This window comes from Carassius gibelio, chromosome B2 (assembly GCF_023724105.1).
Source record: "Carassius gibelio isolate Cgi1373 ecotype wild population from Czech Republic chromosome B2, carGib1.2-hapl.c, whole genome shotgun sequence".
Classification (NCBI taxonomy): Eukaryota; Metazoa; Chordata; class Actinopteri; order Cypriniformes; family Cyprinidae; genus Carassius; species Carassius gibelio.
Window position 1 is genome coordinate 29,263,726 of NC_068397.1, and position 16,704 is coordinate 29,280,429.

Below are 16,704 nucleotides of genomic sequence, written 5' to 3' on the forward strand. Positions count from 1 at the left end.
ATAATAAACAGTGTGAATTGAACAAATGTACGCTCTTGATTACTGTTATTTGCATATGATTTTATTTTTTTCATATTTTTAGTATTTAGTCTAGTTACCTTTATCTATCTATCTATCTATCTATCTATCTATCTATCTATCTATCTGTCTGTCTGTACACCAAGGCCTACGTTTTTACTGTAACACAAAACCAATCATAAGGGGCTTTTTTAAATTTGTTTATGGTATGGTTTGTTTGGATAGGACGGTATTTGGCTGAGATACAGCTATTTGAAAATCTGCAATCTGAGGGTGCAGAAAGAAAAAATCTAAATACTGAGAAAATCACCTTTAAATTTGTCCAAATGAAGTTCTTAGCAATGGACAGTACTTATGAAAAATTAAGTTTTGATGTATTTACGGTAGGACATTTACATAATATCTTTATGGAACAAGATTTTTACTTAATTTCCTAATGATTTTTGTCATTTAAGAAAAATCAATCATTTTGACTCATACAATAGGCAATATTTTTTGGCTATTGCTACAAATATACCCCAGCGACTTATTAAGACTGATTTTGTGGTCCATGCTCACATTTTAACTTGATGGATTAATGCATAATTATGTGGATACTTTATAAAGCCATAATATACTTGTATAATAATAATAAAATTACTAATGTAACATGAATAAATAACATATATTTTGCTATTCATTATCATAATAGTCATAATCATGCAAATTCATATGCAATAACACAAGAAAATGAATGCTGTTTAAATCACAGTATGGTTAGATGACTTTGTATCCAGAGGTTTTCTCAGCCTGTAACGTACACTGAATAGTATGTAAATCAAACAAGGCCTGCAGTAGGAACCTAGACAGAGAAAACCTTCACCTTGTGTTAAATAAGACCACATACCTGTCCTGTCTGTCCATAACTGTGGTAACACTAATCACAGCAGCATGATCTCCACCTTCATATTCTGTGTTCCAGTCAAAAATCTTCAGACTTGAATTAATGTCCAACCTATCATTTTATTTTAGATGGCAGCATTCTGTCCACAATGATCATGGGCTATAATAGCTTTGTTTATAATATGAAAAACTATCATTTCCAAAAGTAGATGAGCAGGTGTGTATCTCTTTGAGATCAGTTCTAACAGAGAGAAATCTGGGGGGAAATAAGAGCTTTTCTTTCTTTTTTTCTATTTTTCAACACATACAATGTAGTTGGACAAACAGTCTGTCAATAGCTTGGATTAGAATCAAACAGGATCTGATAGCATGACAAGATAGTAAAGTAAAAAACAAACCAAAAGCAAAATGAGGGAGGAAATGTGTTATATCTGAAAGAGAATAAGAACATACAAAAGTCCAGTAGTACACTAGCATTCAACAAGCACTTTAGACAAAAATAATAATAAATCACACAAAAAAAAATGAAACAGAGAATATTGGTGGTAAAAAAAAAAAAAGAATTGGTGACAATCTAGAGCAAGTTTCCAAAATGACTATTGATCAGTGTTTCAGAACATCTGTAACAACGGTGCCAAAACTTCAGGAGCAGAAAAAAAGTTGTTCATATTTCAAAAAAAAGCTTTCTTTCAAATATAAGAATCATTTTATTCATGCAATATCTTTTCTTTGATTCTGATCACCTGAACTTCACCCATAATAAGCCCTCAAACTTTATCACTGATCAAATATATTCTTGTGCTTCATGAAATTTGTTTTAAAAAACATTGCGTGACACGTACGGAAACTGACAAAAACTTATCAACTCCACAACAAACGGCAATCATTTCGTTCTCATTCTACAAGTGCAGATCTGCACTGTTTAGTGCATTTACAGATTAGATGTTTCTATAGGATTATTAAATATTGAAATTTATAATAAACATTCAAAACCATCTCCTTTGAATATCTTAATAGCTCCAAATACAATCTAGTTGTATGACAATGTCCCAGAGCATCTTCAAAGTAATTCTTCCGTGCGGCTGCACACAGTCACCTATGGCACTTCATTTCACTGATTTTCACTCAGTTTGATCTCGGTTCTAGACCTGGACCCACAACTGGAGAGCTGGCAGCCCATTAAGAATTCTCTTTTCCTTATTTCTGTATTGGCAACAGACATCCAGGATATTTCTCAATGTATTTACTCCTTCGGGATTTAATTATGAGCAGAACTGCATAAATAAAATGCATTTGTAACCAAAAAAAAGTATAACTGCTTGCCTGAAATGACTGTTTTTGCACTAAATGTAATGTGAACACAGAAGATATGGATGTTCGTCACCTGTGGTTTGGTGCTTCCACACAGGATGAATCATAACATCCTATTAGTATTTCATGAAATGCTTGAAGTATTTATTTTAAGAAAAAAATTTCATATTTATATAAAAGCCTGTTCATGCCGTAAATAAATAAAAAGGTAATAGCAACTTTTTATCTTGAAACGTTGTCTCTTGAAATCATCTATCAAAATTAGAATCTTTCCATCAGAATTATGAGTTAAACTAGCAACTGCAGGAAACAAAGAATTTTGAATTTTGAGTCACAACTAGCTTTTCTTCTTTCTTTTTTTTATGTGGTGGAAAAACTGAATTGTGAAATGTAAACTCAAAATCCTGAAGAAAACAAGTAAAATGCAAGAGAAGAATTGTCAGACGTAAACTCAGAATTGTGAGGAAAAAAGTCTCACAATTCTGACCTTTTTTGTCAAAATTGGGAGATGCAATTACACTTTATTTTTATTCCATGGAAACAGGCTTTCATATATTTTAACCCAAAATAGAAAATAAAAATACGTTTGCATAAAGAAAATTAAAAAAAAAATTTCTTATGCATTGTGACATTAATTTAATGACTATTAAGAACAATTTGCACAAGTTTTCTATTTAAATCTGCATAAAAGCAGTACAACATACTTGATACAATATGATATATATTTCATAATGTAAATAATATATCAATATTTTTTCTATTTCCGTCATGAGAATGACATTTTATTTAAATTAAGATAATGTCAATTATGCAGAAAAGTGCTTAATAGTAATGTAAATAATGTTAGAATGCCAAAAAAAATAAAAAAATAATAAGATTAATTTTCTTAATGCAATATAATATAATATAATACCTATTTTTTCTCTTGATTTGAGTAAAAATCAACCTGGACGTTTTAACAAACTTGGGATTTTTAAACACAAACCCCTAATACTCTTAACTATTTAGAAAGAGAAGTAGCCTATCTTTTTAGATGGGGGTCAAAGGGCAGGTCAAATCTGAGCACTCACAAAAGATCTGATTGTGCTGCTGCAATTTCACATACAAGCTTAAACGTGTCAAAAGAATCCAATTTCACTCCATTGTGACGATGACCAATCAGAAATGTTTCCCATACTCGCCTGTCTTTAGACCTATTGACCTACACATCACATCTCGCTATCGTACTCTGCTGTCCAGTTTTCTCCCAGTGTAACGACCGTCTCACTTCACCTTGCTGACCCTTGACCCAAGATGTCACAGTTATGTGATGAGCTAACACAAGCGTAGGTGTAGTGATGGTCAGATGGTTTACTGGTTGGCCTCCCTCTTGTCTTTGCTGGGCGATGGCTTCATGGCATCTTTTCCAGGCTTCCCATTGGCTGGGGCGGCAGCAGCAGTGGGTTCTATGGCGACCGCTGCGGCACGTTTGATTGGCTCGTCCGCTCTAGATCGCTCCTCTGGGCTGGGTTGGGAGGGTGGGGCCTGTTCGGAAGTGGGCGGGGATATGAGCTCCTGCTGTAGCTTGTGAGTCTGAAGGAGGCGGAGCTGAACACGCAGTTCCAATATGGCCTCCTGTTCCTCGTGAATGGCCTGATTCAGATGAGTGTTTTTATTCTGCAGTGACACAAAACAAAGACAAAGATGAGCCTAATGCATAGAATTCAACGAGTAGTTTATGCCAAATGCTAAGAAGCAAATAATATAATTAAGTAATTAGCCATTTACAGAAGCCAAGCGGCTCAATATATTTCTATTAAAACAATATATTTCTTGAGTATAAAAAAAGTAGGATGGCACTTGAATTTGTCCATCGGAAGCTTCTTGAATTCAACATTTCAAATTTTAACTTAGTTGAACTTTATGTATTAGAATACTTATTTTTTTGTACAATATTCAACAAAACAGTGTTTAATAAAAATGACAAAAAAAAAAAAAAAATTTGAAAATATATTTTTTTAACTAAATTTTATATATAAACATTAAAATTCAAAATATTAATAAAAACGATACTATCTGAATTATATTAAAATAACTGTTATGTTGACTATTTTTCAGCAGTTTTTAACATGGTTTATCCAGTTAGATTTGAGAGCCGATTCTTTTTTCTTTTTTTTAAGATTCTAAAACTTGAAGTTTTTTTTTTTTTAAGGACTCGTTTAATAATAAGAATAATAACAATAATGATTATTATCATTTTTATTATAAACTAATGTAATTCAGACAATGCAACAAAACAAGCACAAATAGGAAAGCTTGAAAAAGTTAACAACATTAACTAAAAAGGTTAGGACCTAAAAGGTTAGAACATATGAACAAAGCTCTCACCTCTAGCTCTTCGTTCTGTTTCTGCAGGTCTTCTAGAATCATCTGCAGTTCCTCTTCATCTTCACTCTCGCTCTCGCTGTCTGATGAATACTCCTCTGTTTCACTGCGGCCCTGCTGACGGCTGTGTGTGTGTGTGTGTGTGTGTGTTTGTGTGTCATTTCAAGCAGAAAATAAACCAGAAAATGAGCCTTGAAGGGCAGAAGAGACTTTTCAAAAATGTTGCTTCCCACACAAATCCCATGATTATGAATATGTATTATTATAATTAGCAACAAATTTGATCATTTTGCCTGTGTGTTAACGCTCACCTCTGTATATCTGCGATCTCCGCACGCAGTCGCTCAATTTCTTCTTTCTCTGTGGCTATCTGGCGACGCAGCACCTGCTCCAGTGATATCAGCTCCTCTTGCTCTGTTAGGATCTCATTCTCCTGCAGGGGGCAGTAGAGAAAACATCACCACTGAAAGAATCATCGGCTGCATCTCAATTCAACAGTGCACAAGTGCAAGTATGCAGCAAAACTGCAGAGCAGAACTGCAAAATGACAGAAAAAAGAGCCCTGTTTCACATGCTGCTTAGGTGTGCATGCATGCATCCGCACATTATGTGTTTCTGTGTTAAAAAACGGCTCTGGCGAATACTATGCAAAGTACCGTGATGCTTACAATTGACCAGCTGATTTGTTTATCTGTGTAGCCGTTTCAGAGTCGAGCCAGCACCTGAAACACGAGCAGGTGGCCTCACCTGTGCCAGGAGAAGATTAATGACTTCCTCCTCGTTCTCAGACATCTCCTCCTTTGAGACGTCCTCTTTAGACAGGCTGGCGATCTCCTGCGCGATTTTAGTCTCACACTCCTGCAGATTCAGAGGGACAGAAATCAAACAACACGTGAGGAGCTTTCTAGAAGAGAGGCATGATGAACAATGGGAACAATTGTTTTTAGTGGCCAGTTTCTTCCTAACTCTGCTTGTTTATGATTTATAATTATGCTAAATGACATAGCTACTGTGAATAATAAATAAATAAACAACTAATTAAAACAACATCTTTCAAGTTTTTCTTTGATTAATTTTTTTTTTTTTTTAAATCTGATCTCTTTTAATAAAAAAGTTGTGGTTTTTGTTCACTCATTTCTCACTCTTCTTTCTGTTCTTTATTTTTAATATAAAATTTCATCTATTTTTACATAGAAATGCAGGGTAAAAATAAAATAAAAAAAACAATACAACAAGTGGTTTACATGCTACTTTTGAGGTAAGTATAGGTGTAGATATAGGACATTACAATACTCCATCTATTTCTCGCAATATTTAAGAAACAGAATAAAATGTAAATTCTTCCACATTGTGTATTTCCCATTAATTCTAGCCAGTACCGCTCTCTTTCTATTTGTATTTTGAGTTGATAACATTTCCAACTTCAAATGTCACCATTATTCTTTCAGTAAGGAAAAGCCCCTTTTGTATTTGATGGTTCTTTCGCAGACAGACTCATTAGGAGATGTTTGCTGATGTCTTGCCTGTCTCTTGGCCTCGCGGAGCTTGCGTTTGAGTGCGGTGACGATCCTCTGCACCTCCCAGAGTCTCTCCTCCTTGGACAGATCCTTCACACCGGCCTGCAGATCTCGGTGCAGACGGTTCAAGAGGAACTCCTGCAGAAAAACACGTGCAAATCACTAGTGATGCACTGAAATCGACTTTTACTGAAACTGAAATAGAAGAAGTTTCCATTTACAGATAGCTAATATAATGTTTATTTAACAATGAAATAATCTACCAATGCATAATAAACATTTAAAATAAAAACTGGGTGTACAAACATTTAAATTGCATGTAAAACTAGAATACGCTTTCTGTTCCAATACGTCATTGAAATATAAATATTAACAAAATCAAGTTTTCAACAGATTTATTTAAACACATATTAAATAAAACATCACTAACAGGTTAAGTTAAACGTATAATAATAGATAAATATGATATGTGCCATTGGAGAACCGCTATTTAAACGTTACTGTTTTTGGTCAATGATTTCAGTTCTCCAAAACCATTTCGGCTGAAACCGAAAATGCGCTTTTTTTTTGCTCTTTCGGTGACAGTTTTTGGTGTCCGAAATTTCACTGACTCACAAACAAGACTTAGCTGTCCTAGAGCAAATGATGCAGTTTTTTTTCTTGTTGCTTTGACTTTTTTCCTGAGAAAAGGACCCCAGTCTTTACTAAATTAAATCTCAAACGGTGTTCAGCAATCTGCAATCAAAGTCAGAGATTTTCATATGAATGTGTCTTATTCCTTCAACAGGTTTTTATGAGAAACATCTGAGACAAAGCCGATACCTCTAATTAACGAAATTGAGAATGTTTCTCACAAAGATCCACCTCTGAGTCATTAAATGTAGTGTTACGGTTATCTTGCTGAAGTCATGTGACAGCAGCTACAGATTCACACACATCAGGACTCTTTTTATTTCCTCTGCTCCAGATCTGTTTTGTTTCCAGTCTCTCCTCACTCACAAAGTTTGGCTTCATCTCCTGTTTTGAATATCACACGCATTTCCTTGTTCTAGGGTCACATTTGCCTTGGACACAATAAAACTAATCATATGTAAAACATAAAACTAAACTTTGTCTATCATACAGCTTCTTCTTCCAGGTAAATCATGCGATCTGGATCTCAAAATGACAAAAATGGCATGAAGAGATGCATTACTCATTACACAAAAATATAATTCCATCATCTTTTAATCAAGTTTTGGGTTGAACGGTGAACCATTAGCCAGGTTTGTGAGATTGATCGACTTCTTTTATTTTATAGCTGTATTGAGTCCCACCTGTCTGCGGATCTCCTCTTTAATGCTCTCCTGGGTCTCAGGTAGGGTTGGCATGGTGGCCATATTGGACCAACGCAGGGGATGGACGACCGGCTTCAGAACCACATCACCGAACAGCTCTCGGACGTGAGTGAAAAACACGTACAGCACACGATTCCCGATCTACAAACCAGAGAGCAAAGATCTGATTCGGTCTCATACAGGAATGGTGAACCACTGTTTATGGGAGGTAAATATATAGTTATTGCCCAATCATATTCTCTGCATTATTTGTGGTCCTCTCTCAAATGAGGGCATGAGGGTACCTCTATCCTCCATGAGTCCTGAGAGACTATAAAGTAGGACAACCTTCAGTCTGAGAGCAGAAATGCATCCAAAACCATACACTGAAACACCATCAGTGATGATTAGACAAGGCTTCATTTCACTCACTTCTTTACCCTCTACTATCTACCATCCAGGGTACAAAATTCACTTTTTGCAAATACTTGAATATTTACAAAATATTGCACATGGAAAATGTGTGTTGTTAATTATATTTAAGAAAGATTATGAATACAAGAAACAAATTAGTGATAATAGTATAAAACAATTCTTGCTAATAGTTGGAAAACTCAAAAAATAATGCTTTGATTTAATTCAAACCCTTTTTATAAGAGTAAAAATGGAATCAAATCAACCTACATTTATATATAAAAAAAAAATAAAAAAAATAAAGGGAATATTTACAAAATATGGAAAAATGGAAAATTATATTTGCTCGGCTCATCTTTTTTTTCTTTTTTTATGTGGGAAGAAAGAGCTTGTGGATTGATATGAAATACATGAAACATAAAAAGCAACTCTTGCTAATTTTTGGAAAATAAAAACTAGATTTAAAAATAAATAAACTAAAAATGCTGTCAATAAGGATTTTTTGTTTTTTACTATTTAGATTGATCTGATTGGAACTATGATAATAAAAAAAATTATATTCTTCTATAGAACTAAAAAAAAATATTTTTTATAAAAATGTATTTAATTCTAAATTATTTCAGCATGATGAAAAAGAAGATTTGATTAATATATAATACATTTTCAGATGGACATGCCACTACTAGTGCTGAACAACCCATATCCCATCAAGCCATGGGTCATCACCTGTAGATCACAGACTCACCTGTACGGTGGGATTGAGCACAATCGAGATGTTCTGGATGTTCATCTTGGTGTCCGTCTCGCGGGCGATGACGTGGTCCATGTGAGTGATGAGCCAGGCCAGGAGGAGTCTGCTCCCCGCAGGAACCTCCCCCAGGAGCCTCTGAAACTCCTGCAGTTTCTCTGCCTCGCTGGGCCGCCCGCAGGCCTCCTCGAAACGCTGCACCAGCTCTTTACCCACCAGGTTATCAGGCAGCTCTCGCAGGAACTGCTTCAACAGGCTGGCCACCGTGTGAGGATCATACTCCTCCAGACACGGACACTCCTCACGGTCGTACGCTGCTTTCAGCTCGTCAACCTTTGACTTCATACCTGCAGGAACAACATGGGGGCAAGATGATTTACATGGGGGCAATGATTAGGACTTTTCAATGCAGACAAAACTAAATCTGGCAAGCGGCATGTGTTTATTGTCTGTTTAGATATAAGTGAGGTCAGAGCACAAGTGAAGGGAGGTATTAAATGGTTATTGAATTAAACATCATAAATAGAAAGAGGAATAAAATGTTATCAAAAGTGGAACAAAAAGTGATCCAAGCCCACTTTTAAGGTAGGAACAATTAAAAAAAAAATTAAAAAAAATTTTTTTTTGAGAATTGAGAAAATAAAAATGGTTGGTAAAAAAAGAAAAGAAAAGGAAATTCGTCAGTCATTTTGTCTAATGGTAACAATGCCATCCCTTAAAATAAGATTAAAGGAATATTATCTGTGATTTTTAGCTTAATGTTGAATCACTCATTTGTTATAAAGTATATTATATGTACATTAACAGTCTGTTTTTAATCATTTTGATTAAAATGTATATTAACGTGTCAATAGATTATATATATTGGTCAGCATTTTAATAATTATAAAAATAAATTACATTTTGTGCAAGTTACAATTATTGTGTGCAATAACTGAAAACATCCCAGAATATTCTTTAAATAAACATAAACATGAGATTTGAGTTCACAGGAAGCAGAAGAGGGCCGTACCAGAGACACGATAGATGCCTTCACATTTCATGCCGTAGCTCTCGATGTAGTCCACACACTCTCTGAAGACGGCCGGGAGCTGTATCCCATCATACAGCGCCGTTCTCCTCACCGCTTCCGCTAAAGGCGCTCCGAAGATGGGCCGGAATGTCACAACTGTCTCTGCAACGACGGGTTCGGGCTCGGTGCTGGGCTTTTTCTTCTTCTTCTTCTCTTTCCACTGTTTCACCACGTCCGCTGCCGTCAGGTCTTTGGACTTCTTGTCTTTAGCCTTCTCTTCTTTAGGCCCCTTCTCCTTCACTTTGAATTCTTTTTCTTTCTTCTTGGAGAAACTGGGCTTCTTGAAGACGTGGATTCCCTTGGAGCGCTTCATCTTAGACGGGCTCTCGGCCTCATCGGCAGAACTGTCCTCCTGGAACGCAGCGTATCCCTCGGCTAAAGGGAGAGGAGATAAAAAAGAAGAGATAAGGTGAAGAGAAGAGAGATCTTCCAATACTTGATGCTAAAAAGAAACAGCCCTATTAACGTCTGTGCAATTTTTACTGTCCCATCGTCTGTGTCTCTCAAGGTTAGGTGAGACTGAAACTAGCAGAATGAAACGAGGGCAAGAGAAAGACACTAAAAACTGCTCTAAAGAGGTCACCTTACATTTTAGCGATATCCCCCTGTGCCAGCTGTTTTTTTTAGTGATCCATTTCCTTGTCCTGACACTGACTCACTAACGCGGCTCTGACCCCAACAGCCAGCGCTCATGACCGGCCCCTCCTATAACACACCTACAGGGATGGACAGGGTGTGTCTTTAAAAGATCCAGCACTTCCTGCTTGTGTGCAATAGGCTGCTGCTGGGAGGCTAAATATAGCGGCAGGAAAATAACAAATTCACTCTGAAGCTGCACAGAAACTGGAACATGTGCACATTGAGGGCAGAAGTCCATACGATCAACTAGAGCAGGGTTTTACAGTTAAAAACAATATCTCACTAGCCCTTTGATGATATTTCATATTCAAAATACCATTCTAAATTTGGGGGTTGGTAATCATTTTTTTATGTTTTTGGAAGTCTCTTTTAAGTCTCTTCAAGGCTTGCATTTGTTTGATCAAATAGACAGTATAACAATGTTAATATATTTTACAAATAAAAAATGACTTTATTTTAAAATGTAATTTATTTATGTGATACAATGCTGAATTTTCAGCATCATTCCTCCAGTCTTCAGTGTCACACATGATCCTTCAGAAATCATTCTGATGTGCTGATTTGCTGTTCAAAAATGCTTGTTAACAATGCTGAAAAAGGCTTCAAATTTCTGTTGAAATAGTGATATATTTTGCAGGATTCTTTAATGAATAGAGAGTTCAAACAGCATTTGTTTGACACATTAAACTTTTGTAACATTATAAATGTCTTTACTGAAATTTTTGTTCAATTTATTGCATCCTTGTTGAATAAAAGTATTAATTTCTTTCAATAAAAGACATACTGACACCAATGTTTGAATGGTAGTTTGGGTCAGTTATATTAATATATTGTGAATACTGGCTCTGCCCCATTACAAACTTGCGTCATACAGATTTCTCTACACAAAAGATTCAGGGATATCTTGTGCAAACATCTACAGTGGCTCTAAAAGGAATTTAGACACTCAATGTTTGAATATGATGGCATGAAATAATAAATATTGAAAATCAAGAGCAGCTCAAATGCTACACGGGATTCAAACTGAACAACTGTCTTTGTTTAATGTTTTGCATGAAACAGGATTATTATAGTTAATTAAAACTAAAAACAGAAAAAGAAATGGAACAAACTTTATCTGAAATGTAAACCCATTTTATTTCAGCTAATTGCAATATTTTTCATTATCATTTAGCTACTAAATGAACTGTATATTTAAAACGAATATATTGTTACACAGTTATTTATATATAGACATACATACATATACATTATATATATATATATATATATATATATATATATATATATATATATATATATATATATATATATATATATATATATATAGTTAACATATTTCAAAAAAGCAATAAAAAGGACCAAAAAACTATAATAGTATCTCAATGATACCAAAATTACACTAGCATGAAAAGTGTTCCAGTTATTTCTTTATTTACAATAAATGCTACTTGCATCTTTATATAAGTGTCAATATAAGGGCATTGTTGAGTGAAAATACACAGTGTGTGAGTGTGTTTATCTTACTGCGTTTCTCCTTCTTCTTAAACTTGTTCTTCTTCTTGTTGTGCTCCTTTTCGTCATCGGACACCGCGTCGGGCGGCTCATGGTGGTGCCCGTCATGAGGGGGTGAAGGGTCACCTGTACGGTACAGACCTGGGAACTTAGTGGGGCTGATCTCTTCAGAGCTCGGGGTACGAGCCACGCCCCCTGGATGCTCCGCCCTCCTCTGCTCCGCAGGGCTGCTACTGGGTGGGAGGAAGCACTCTGTCATCTCTGCGCTGCCCTGCTATTGGCTCCTCGCAGCACGATGACCTAGGATTGGATGTTGGCTCTGATGACACGTCACCTCTCCATATCACCTGAGAGAGAAAAACAGACTTTTTTTTCTAATTTTCACACTTTAAATCCCATTTCAGAATGGCAGTTTGTTATGTCGCTTTTGCTGAAGATCATTTTGCAGACATTGTGCCCTCATGGCAGCAGTGTTTTGTAAACAACAGTGTTCTTATCAGATTGTTGTCCGATTAGATCTTACAATAGTTAACCTTTAAATAAATGATCAGGATGCCTCTCAAAACCCATTATGTAAACTCTGTTTGAATTCATGAGTGATGTTTATATCAGATAATATACAGCCTAATCACTGTCCTCTAGTGACCATGAGGATTTTTGCATCTCAAAACCTCGTGAATTTTCTGTCACTGCAGTAAAAATGGTTTTATTGGTGGAGAAGTACAAACTGGAACAAACCAGACAAAGCTTTAAATAAACTTTATTTTATATTTAGACAGTAAATATGGTAATTTATGAGTTCATGATGACTTTAAGCATAGTTTAATTCCCTAAAAACTTACATCAATAATATTCACGTTGGTACTAGGTGTCAAATAACATGGACATTAGTTTTTTTTTCTTTTTTCTCACAGTTTTAATAATCTTTGTTATTTTATTCGTTTTATTTTTTTTCCTATTCTAAACAAATGTAAAATATTAAGATAATTAAAAAGTACATCTAAAAGAATCCTACTTTACAATAAACAATAATTTTAGATTTATGTCCCACAACTGACGTTTAATGTCACCTTCACATTTATGTATTATACAAAATGTGGGCCCTCCCCTGCCACAACCAAAAAAATAAATAAATAAAAATAAAAACCCCTAAAGAAATCAGATTTCATAGAGAACAGAGTTGCACGGTTTTAACTCTCACACTCGAAGCCATTTAACTGTATTTTGACAGACCATGAAGAAACTATGTTCTCGATTTAGGAGCAGAATAAATCTCTCCTGACAGTAGCGGTTTCATTGAATGAAAACACAATCCAGACCATATATGACAGAATACCTTCAAAACGTGTTAAAACAATACATGAACCGCACTTAAAAGATGCTTTAGCAATGAGGAAAAAAAAAAACATATGATACCATCAGCGCTAATAACATAACATTTAAATGTAACGCATTCTTAAACTAGCATGCTTGCTAACGAACCTCGGATTTAATGGACAAATACTTCCTTACAAACTATTAAAAGACAAAAACACTGCATGAGCGAGAAAATACACCATATTTCCGACCAAATCTTAGAGAACAAGTAGAAATATATTAAAAAAGAATCCGTTCACAAACCCGCTATGATCAATGTAACAGCTGCACTTCCTGTAGCTTGTTTACGTCCCGTCTGACACACGCGCATGCGCAGATGGAGCCGCCATGAATTATGGGAGCTCTAGTTTGAGAATTCTGCACTTGCCACCTGTTTACATAGGGTTCATCTTATCAATTTGAGGAATTTCTGAGGATATTAATTTACATAATATCCACGAAAGTATTATGTTTTGCATATTAATTTTCTACATTATTTTCAATAGGTTCTATGAGCCGATAAGGCCAGCAGGTGAAGCTGTTGAGCCACAGATCAATAGTGCAGTGTTACAGTTGAAGGAACGTCAGAAGAGTTTATTCATATTTATGATAGGGGAAAAACGTTGCCTATTAACAAAAGCAGCCCTTCCTGGATGATCTTCATCTGGTTAGGTCATTTCAGGGGATTGCTGTGATATCACTTTCATGAGTCAGCATTATCATTTTGTTTAAGGTTGTGCAATTTATTATCTGATATGCCAGATAAAAATGTGGTCATATTTTATGGCATCCATCATAAAACTGAAGCAGAACATGCTTCAGAACACTCAACTGAGTCAGTGGTTTCTGTTTGTGAACTGATAATTTAATTTAATTGAGATACTATATATATATATTGTGTGTGTGTGTGAAGAGTTCATTTGTGATAACAGATAACCCCCATTAGTAAAAAAAATTCAAAAATCATGTTTGTTTTTTTAATCCTGCATAATATCAATCAAACTGTAGTTGGGTTGTCTGATTAACTACTACTACTACTACTACTACATATATATATATATATATATATATATATATATATATATATATATATATATATATATATATATATATATATATATATATATATATATATATATATATATATATATATATATATATATTATCATATTTTAATAAGAAAATATTTTATTTTTAACTATAACATAAATTAAAAATAAAAACATAAAGTTAAATTAAAATGAAATGCTGAATTGGCAGCTAGCTGAAATAAAATAAGTGTAAATTATATTTTATTTTACTGCCGGAACCATTTGTTCTCTTTCTTTCTTTGTTTCTCATGGTTTTGGTTTGACTGGTACAAATCCAATGTCTGCTCATAACAGAATTCTGCCTCGATAAGAAGGTAATTAAAATTCAGCATTCAGTTTAAGTATTCATTTGTTGATTGTTTTTTGCTCAAAATTGCTTTCACACTGTCTCGACCTTTGAACCTTTCTTCCATCTTGATGAAATCACATGACAATAAAACATGTTAAGAGCATCTGGCAGCAACAATGTTTTTCTTCACTGTATTCGGCCAAACAGTTTTCAAAAATTCATGCCAGCTGTGGTGGGAGATGAGGACTCTGTGTAATATAACAACCTGGAGATTCTTTCTTCCTTGGATTTATTAGATGCCATAGCCAGAACATTGTTCAAGCATATTGTCAATGTGGTTTAAATTGGTTTCTAGTCTATAACCCCCCCCCCCCCCACACACACACACACACACACACACACACAACTACACATATGTTTTTCTTGACTTCTGTTGTTTTCATACTGAGAACCATCTTTGAGGGGAAACCAGCAGCGGTGGTCATGAACATTTACTAAGGCAAAAATACTTTTTAAAACTACAACTATAGTACAACATAGCATAGCCTCTGATTAGCATGTTATTCTATTGTATGTGTTAGAGCAGCTTTGACATTATCATAACCTATTTTGTGTTGTGAGTTTGAAACGACATGAGGGTAGAAAGACGATAGCAGAATTGACTTAAATGATGGATTTGATGTAAAATAACTTTATTAGTTTTAATAACCTCAATAGTTTTAAATTAGCTGAATAAAAATTAGCCGAAACAGGTCAGAACAGATGAAGAGAAATGTAGCAGTGCATCACTTACTCACCAATGGATGCACTGCAGTGAATGGGTGCCGTCAGAATGAGAGTCCAAACAGGTGATCAAAACATCACAATAATCCACAAGTTATCCACACCACTCCAGTCCATCTATCTTGTGTGAAGTGGAAAAACAGTCCAAAACAATTCTAAACAGATATGGTGGACATATTAATAATTTCAAATATCCTAATACCCTTTGCTTAAAGTTTACAAAAAGCAAAAAAGCTCTGTCTCCTTGACAGAGTCAGTATGACCTTTGCTCTTGAATGTGAGCTTTGTTGAAAGAGTGCCCAGATTCTGTCTGTGGTCATGTTGGGCTTATTAGCAGGCATGTCCTAAAGGCACCATTAAATATATTCTGACCTCGAATGCAGTTTTAGAAGAACTATATGCATATGTATATATATGTACATATATACAGTATTAGTAGACTTCATGGGGCAACCGTTTCCCAAAGATTTTCACTGCATATTCATTTCTGTAAATGCTTTTTCTTTTTGCAAAAAAGGAGTTGACATCATTTTCTGTGATAATTTACAGCACGTCATAGATCCTGTGCAAAGAGGTCCAGCTGTATTAAATATGCATTTATGTACACTTAAAAACAATTTCCACTTTAAAAACATGGGTAGTAAATTTCGCAATTATTTAACAAAACATAAAGGAACACTTTGTATTAAGCATGACGTTTTGAAATAGTAGTAGTATTTTCTTGTAAAACATAACCTAACAATCTGTTCATTTTTATAATATGAATATGAATATTTAACTCTTCAATTGGTAATGTGTTATGTGTTGCTAATAAGTTGCATTTGCTAAGTGTGGTTAAAATTGTTTCTGAGGCTGTTGATATAGAAGTTTGCATAATAATAGTATGCTCATTTTTGCAAGCCGACATACATAATCACTGAAATATGTCTGGAGTTTGTGCATAAGTGGAGTTATGTAACACGTTCCTCGTTTTCTTTTTATGAGCAGAACAATGTGCAGTTCTCAATATTAGCTGTCTTATCCTCTGTGATAACAGCTGGGACAAATGCAGGATAAGCTTGCGCTGATTACACTGTTAAAGACATGTTTCGTTTCAGGTTTGTTTTTATCCGTGTGCCGAACCTTAAGATCAGTCATGAATACACAGGTTCATGCAAATGCAGTGTGCTATTACTGCAAGAGGATTGTAAATACACACTCCGAGTCTACACACCATGTAATCTCACTGAGATATAAAAATCACAAGTGAGCTCTCTTTAATATTTCCCAGAAAGCAATACAATGAAATTGACATTAAATACCCTTAGATGTTAAATGTAATAGTAAAAATCTCAACAATATGATTTGCCAAGATACCAAAGCCTTATTCAAAAGTCAAGCATCTCAATA

At 34.9% G+C, this 16,704-nt stretch overlaps 1 protein-coding gene across 2 annotated transcripts; it reads right to left on the minus strand.

Annotated features, from left to right (window-relative positions):
• Window positions 1-1,000: 1,000 nt before the first annotated feature.
• On the minus strand, window positions 1,001-13,556 carry LOC127950943 (ralA-binding protein 1). 2 transcript variants are annotated; one of them, XM_052548383.1, is made up of 10 exons: window positions 13,417-13,556; window positions 11,809-12,143; window positions 9,583-10,017; window positions 8,568-8,917; window positions 7,409-7,570; window positions 6,099-6,230; window positions 5,323-5,433; window positions 4,887-5,008; window positions 4,579-4,699; window positions 1,001-3,867 (listed from the first exon to the last, which is right to left on the minus strand). In XM_052548383.1, the coding sequence occupies exons 2-10, from the start codon at window positions 12,053-12,055 to the stop codon at window positions 3,562-3,564; spliced, it is 1,986 nt and encodes a 661-aa protein (XP_052404343.1). In that variant the 5' UTR covers window positions 12,056-12,143; window positions 13,417-13,556; the 3' UTR covers window positions 1,001-3,561. The 2 variants fall into 2 exon arrangements, with proteins under 2 accessions (XP_052404343.1, XP_052404344.1); XM_052548384.1 differs by lacking the exons at window positions 11,809-12,143; window positions 13,417-13,556 and adding an exon at window positions 10,231-10,348.
• Window positions 13,557-16,704: the final 3,148 nt, after the last annotated feature.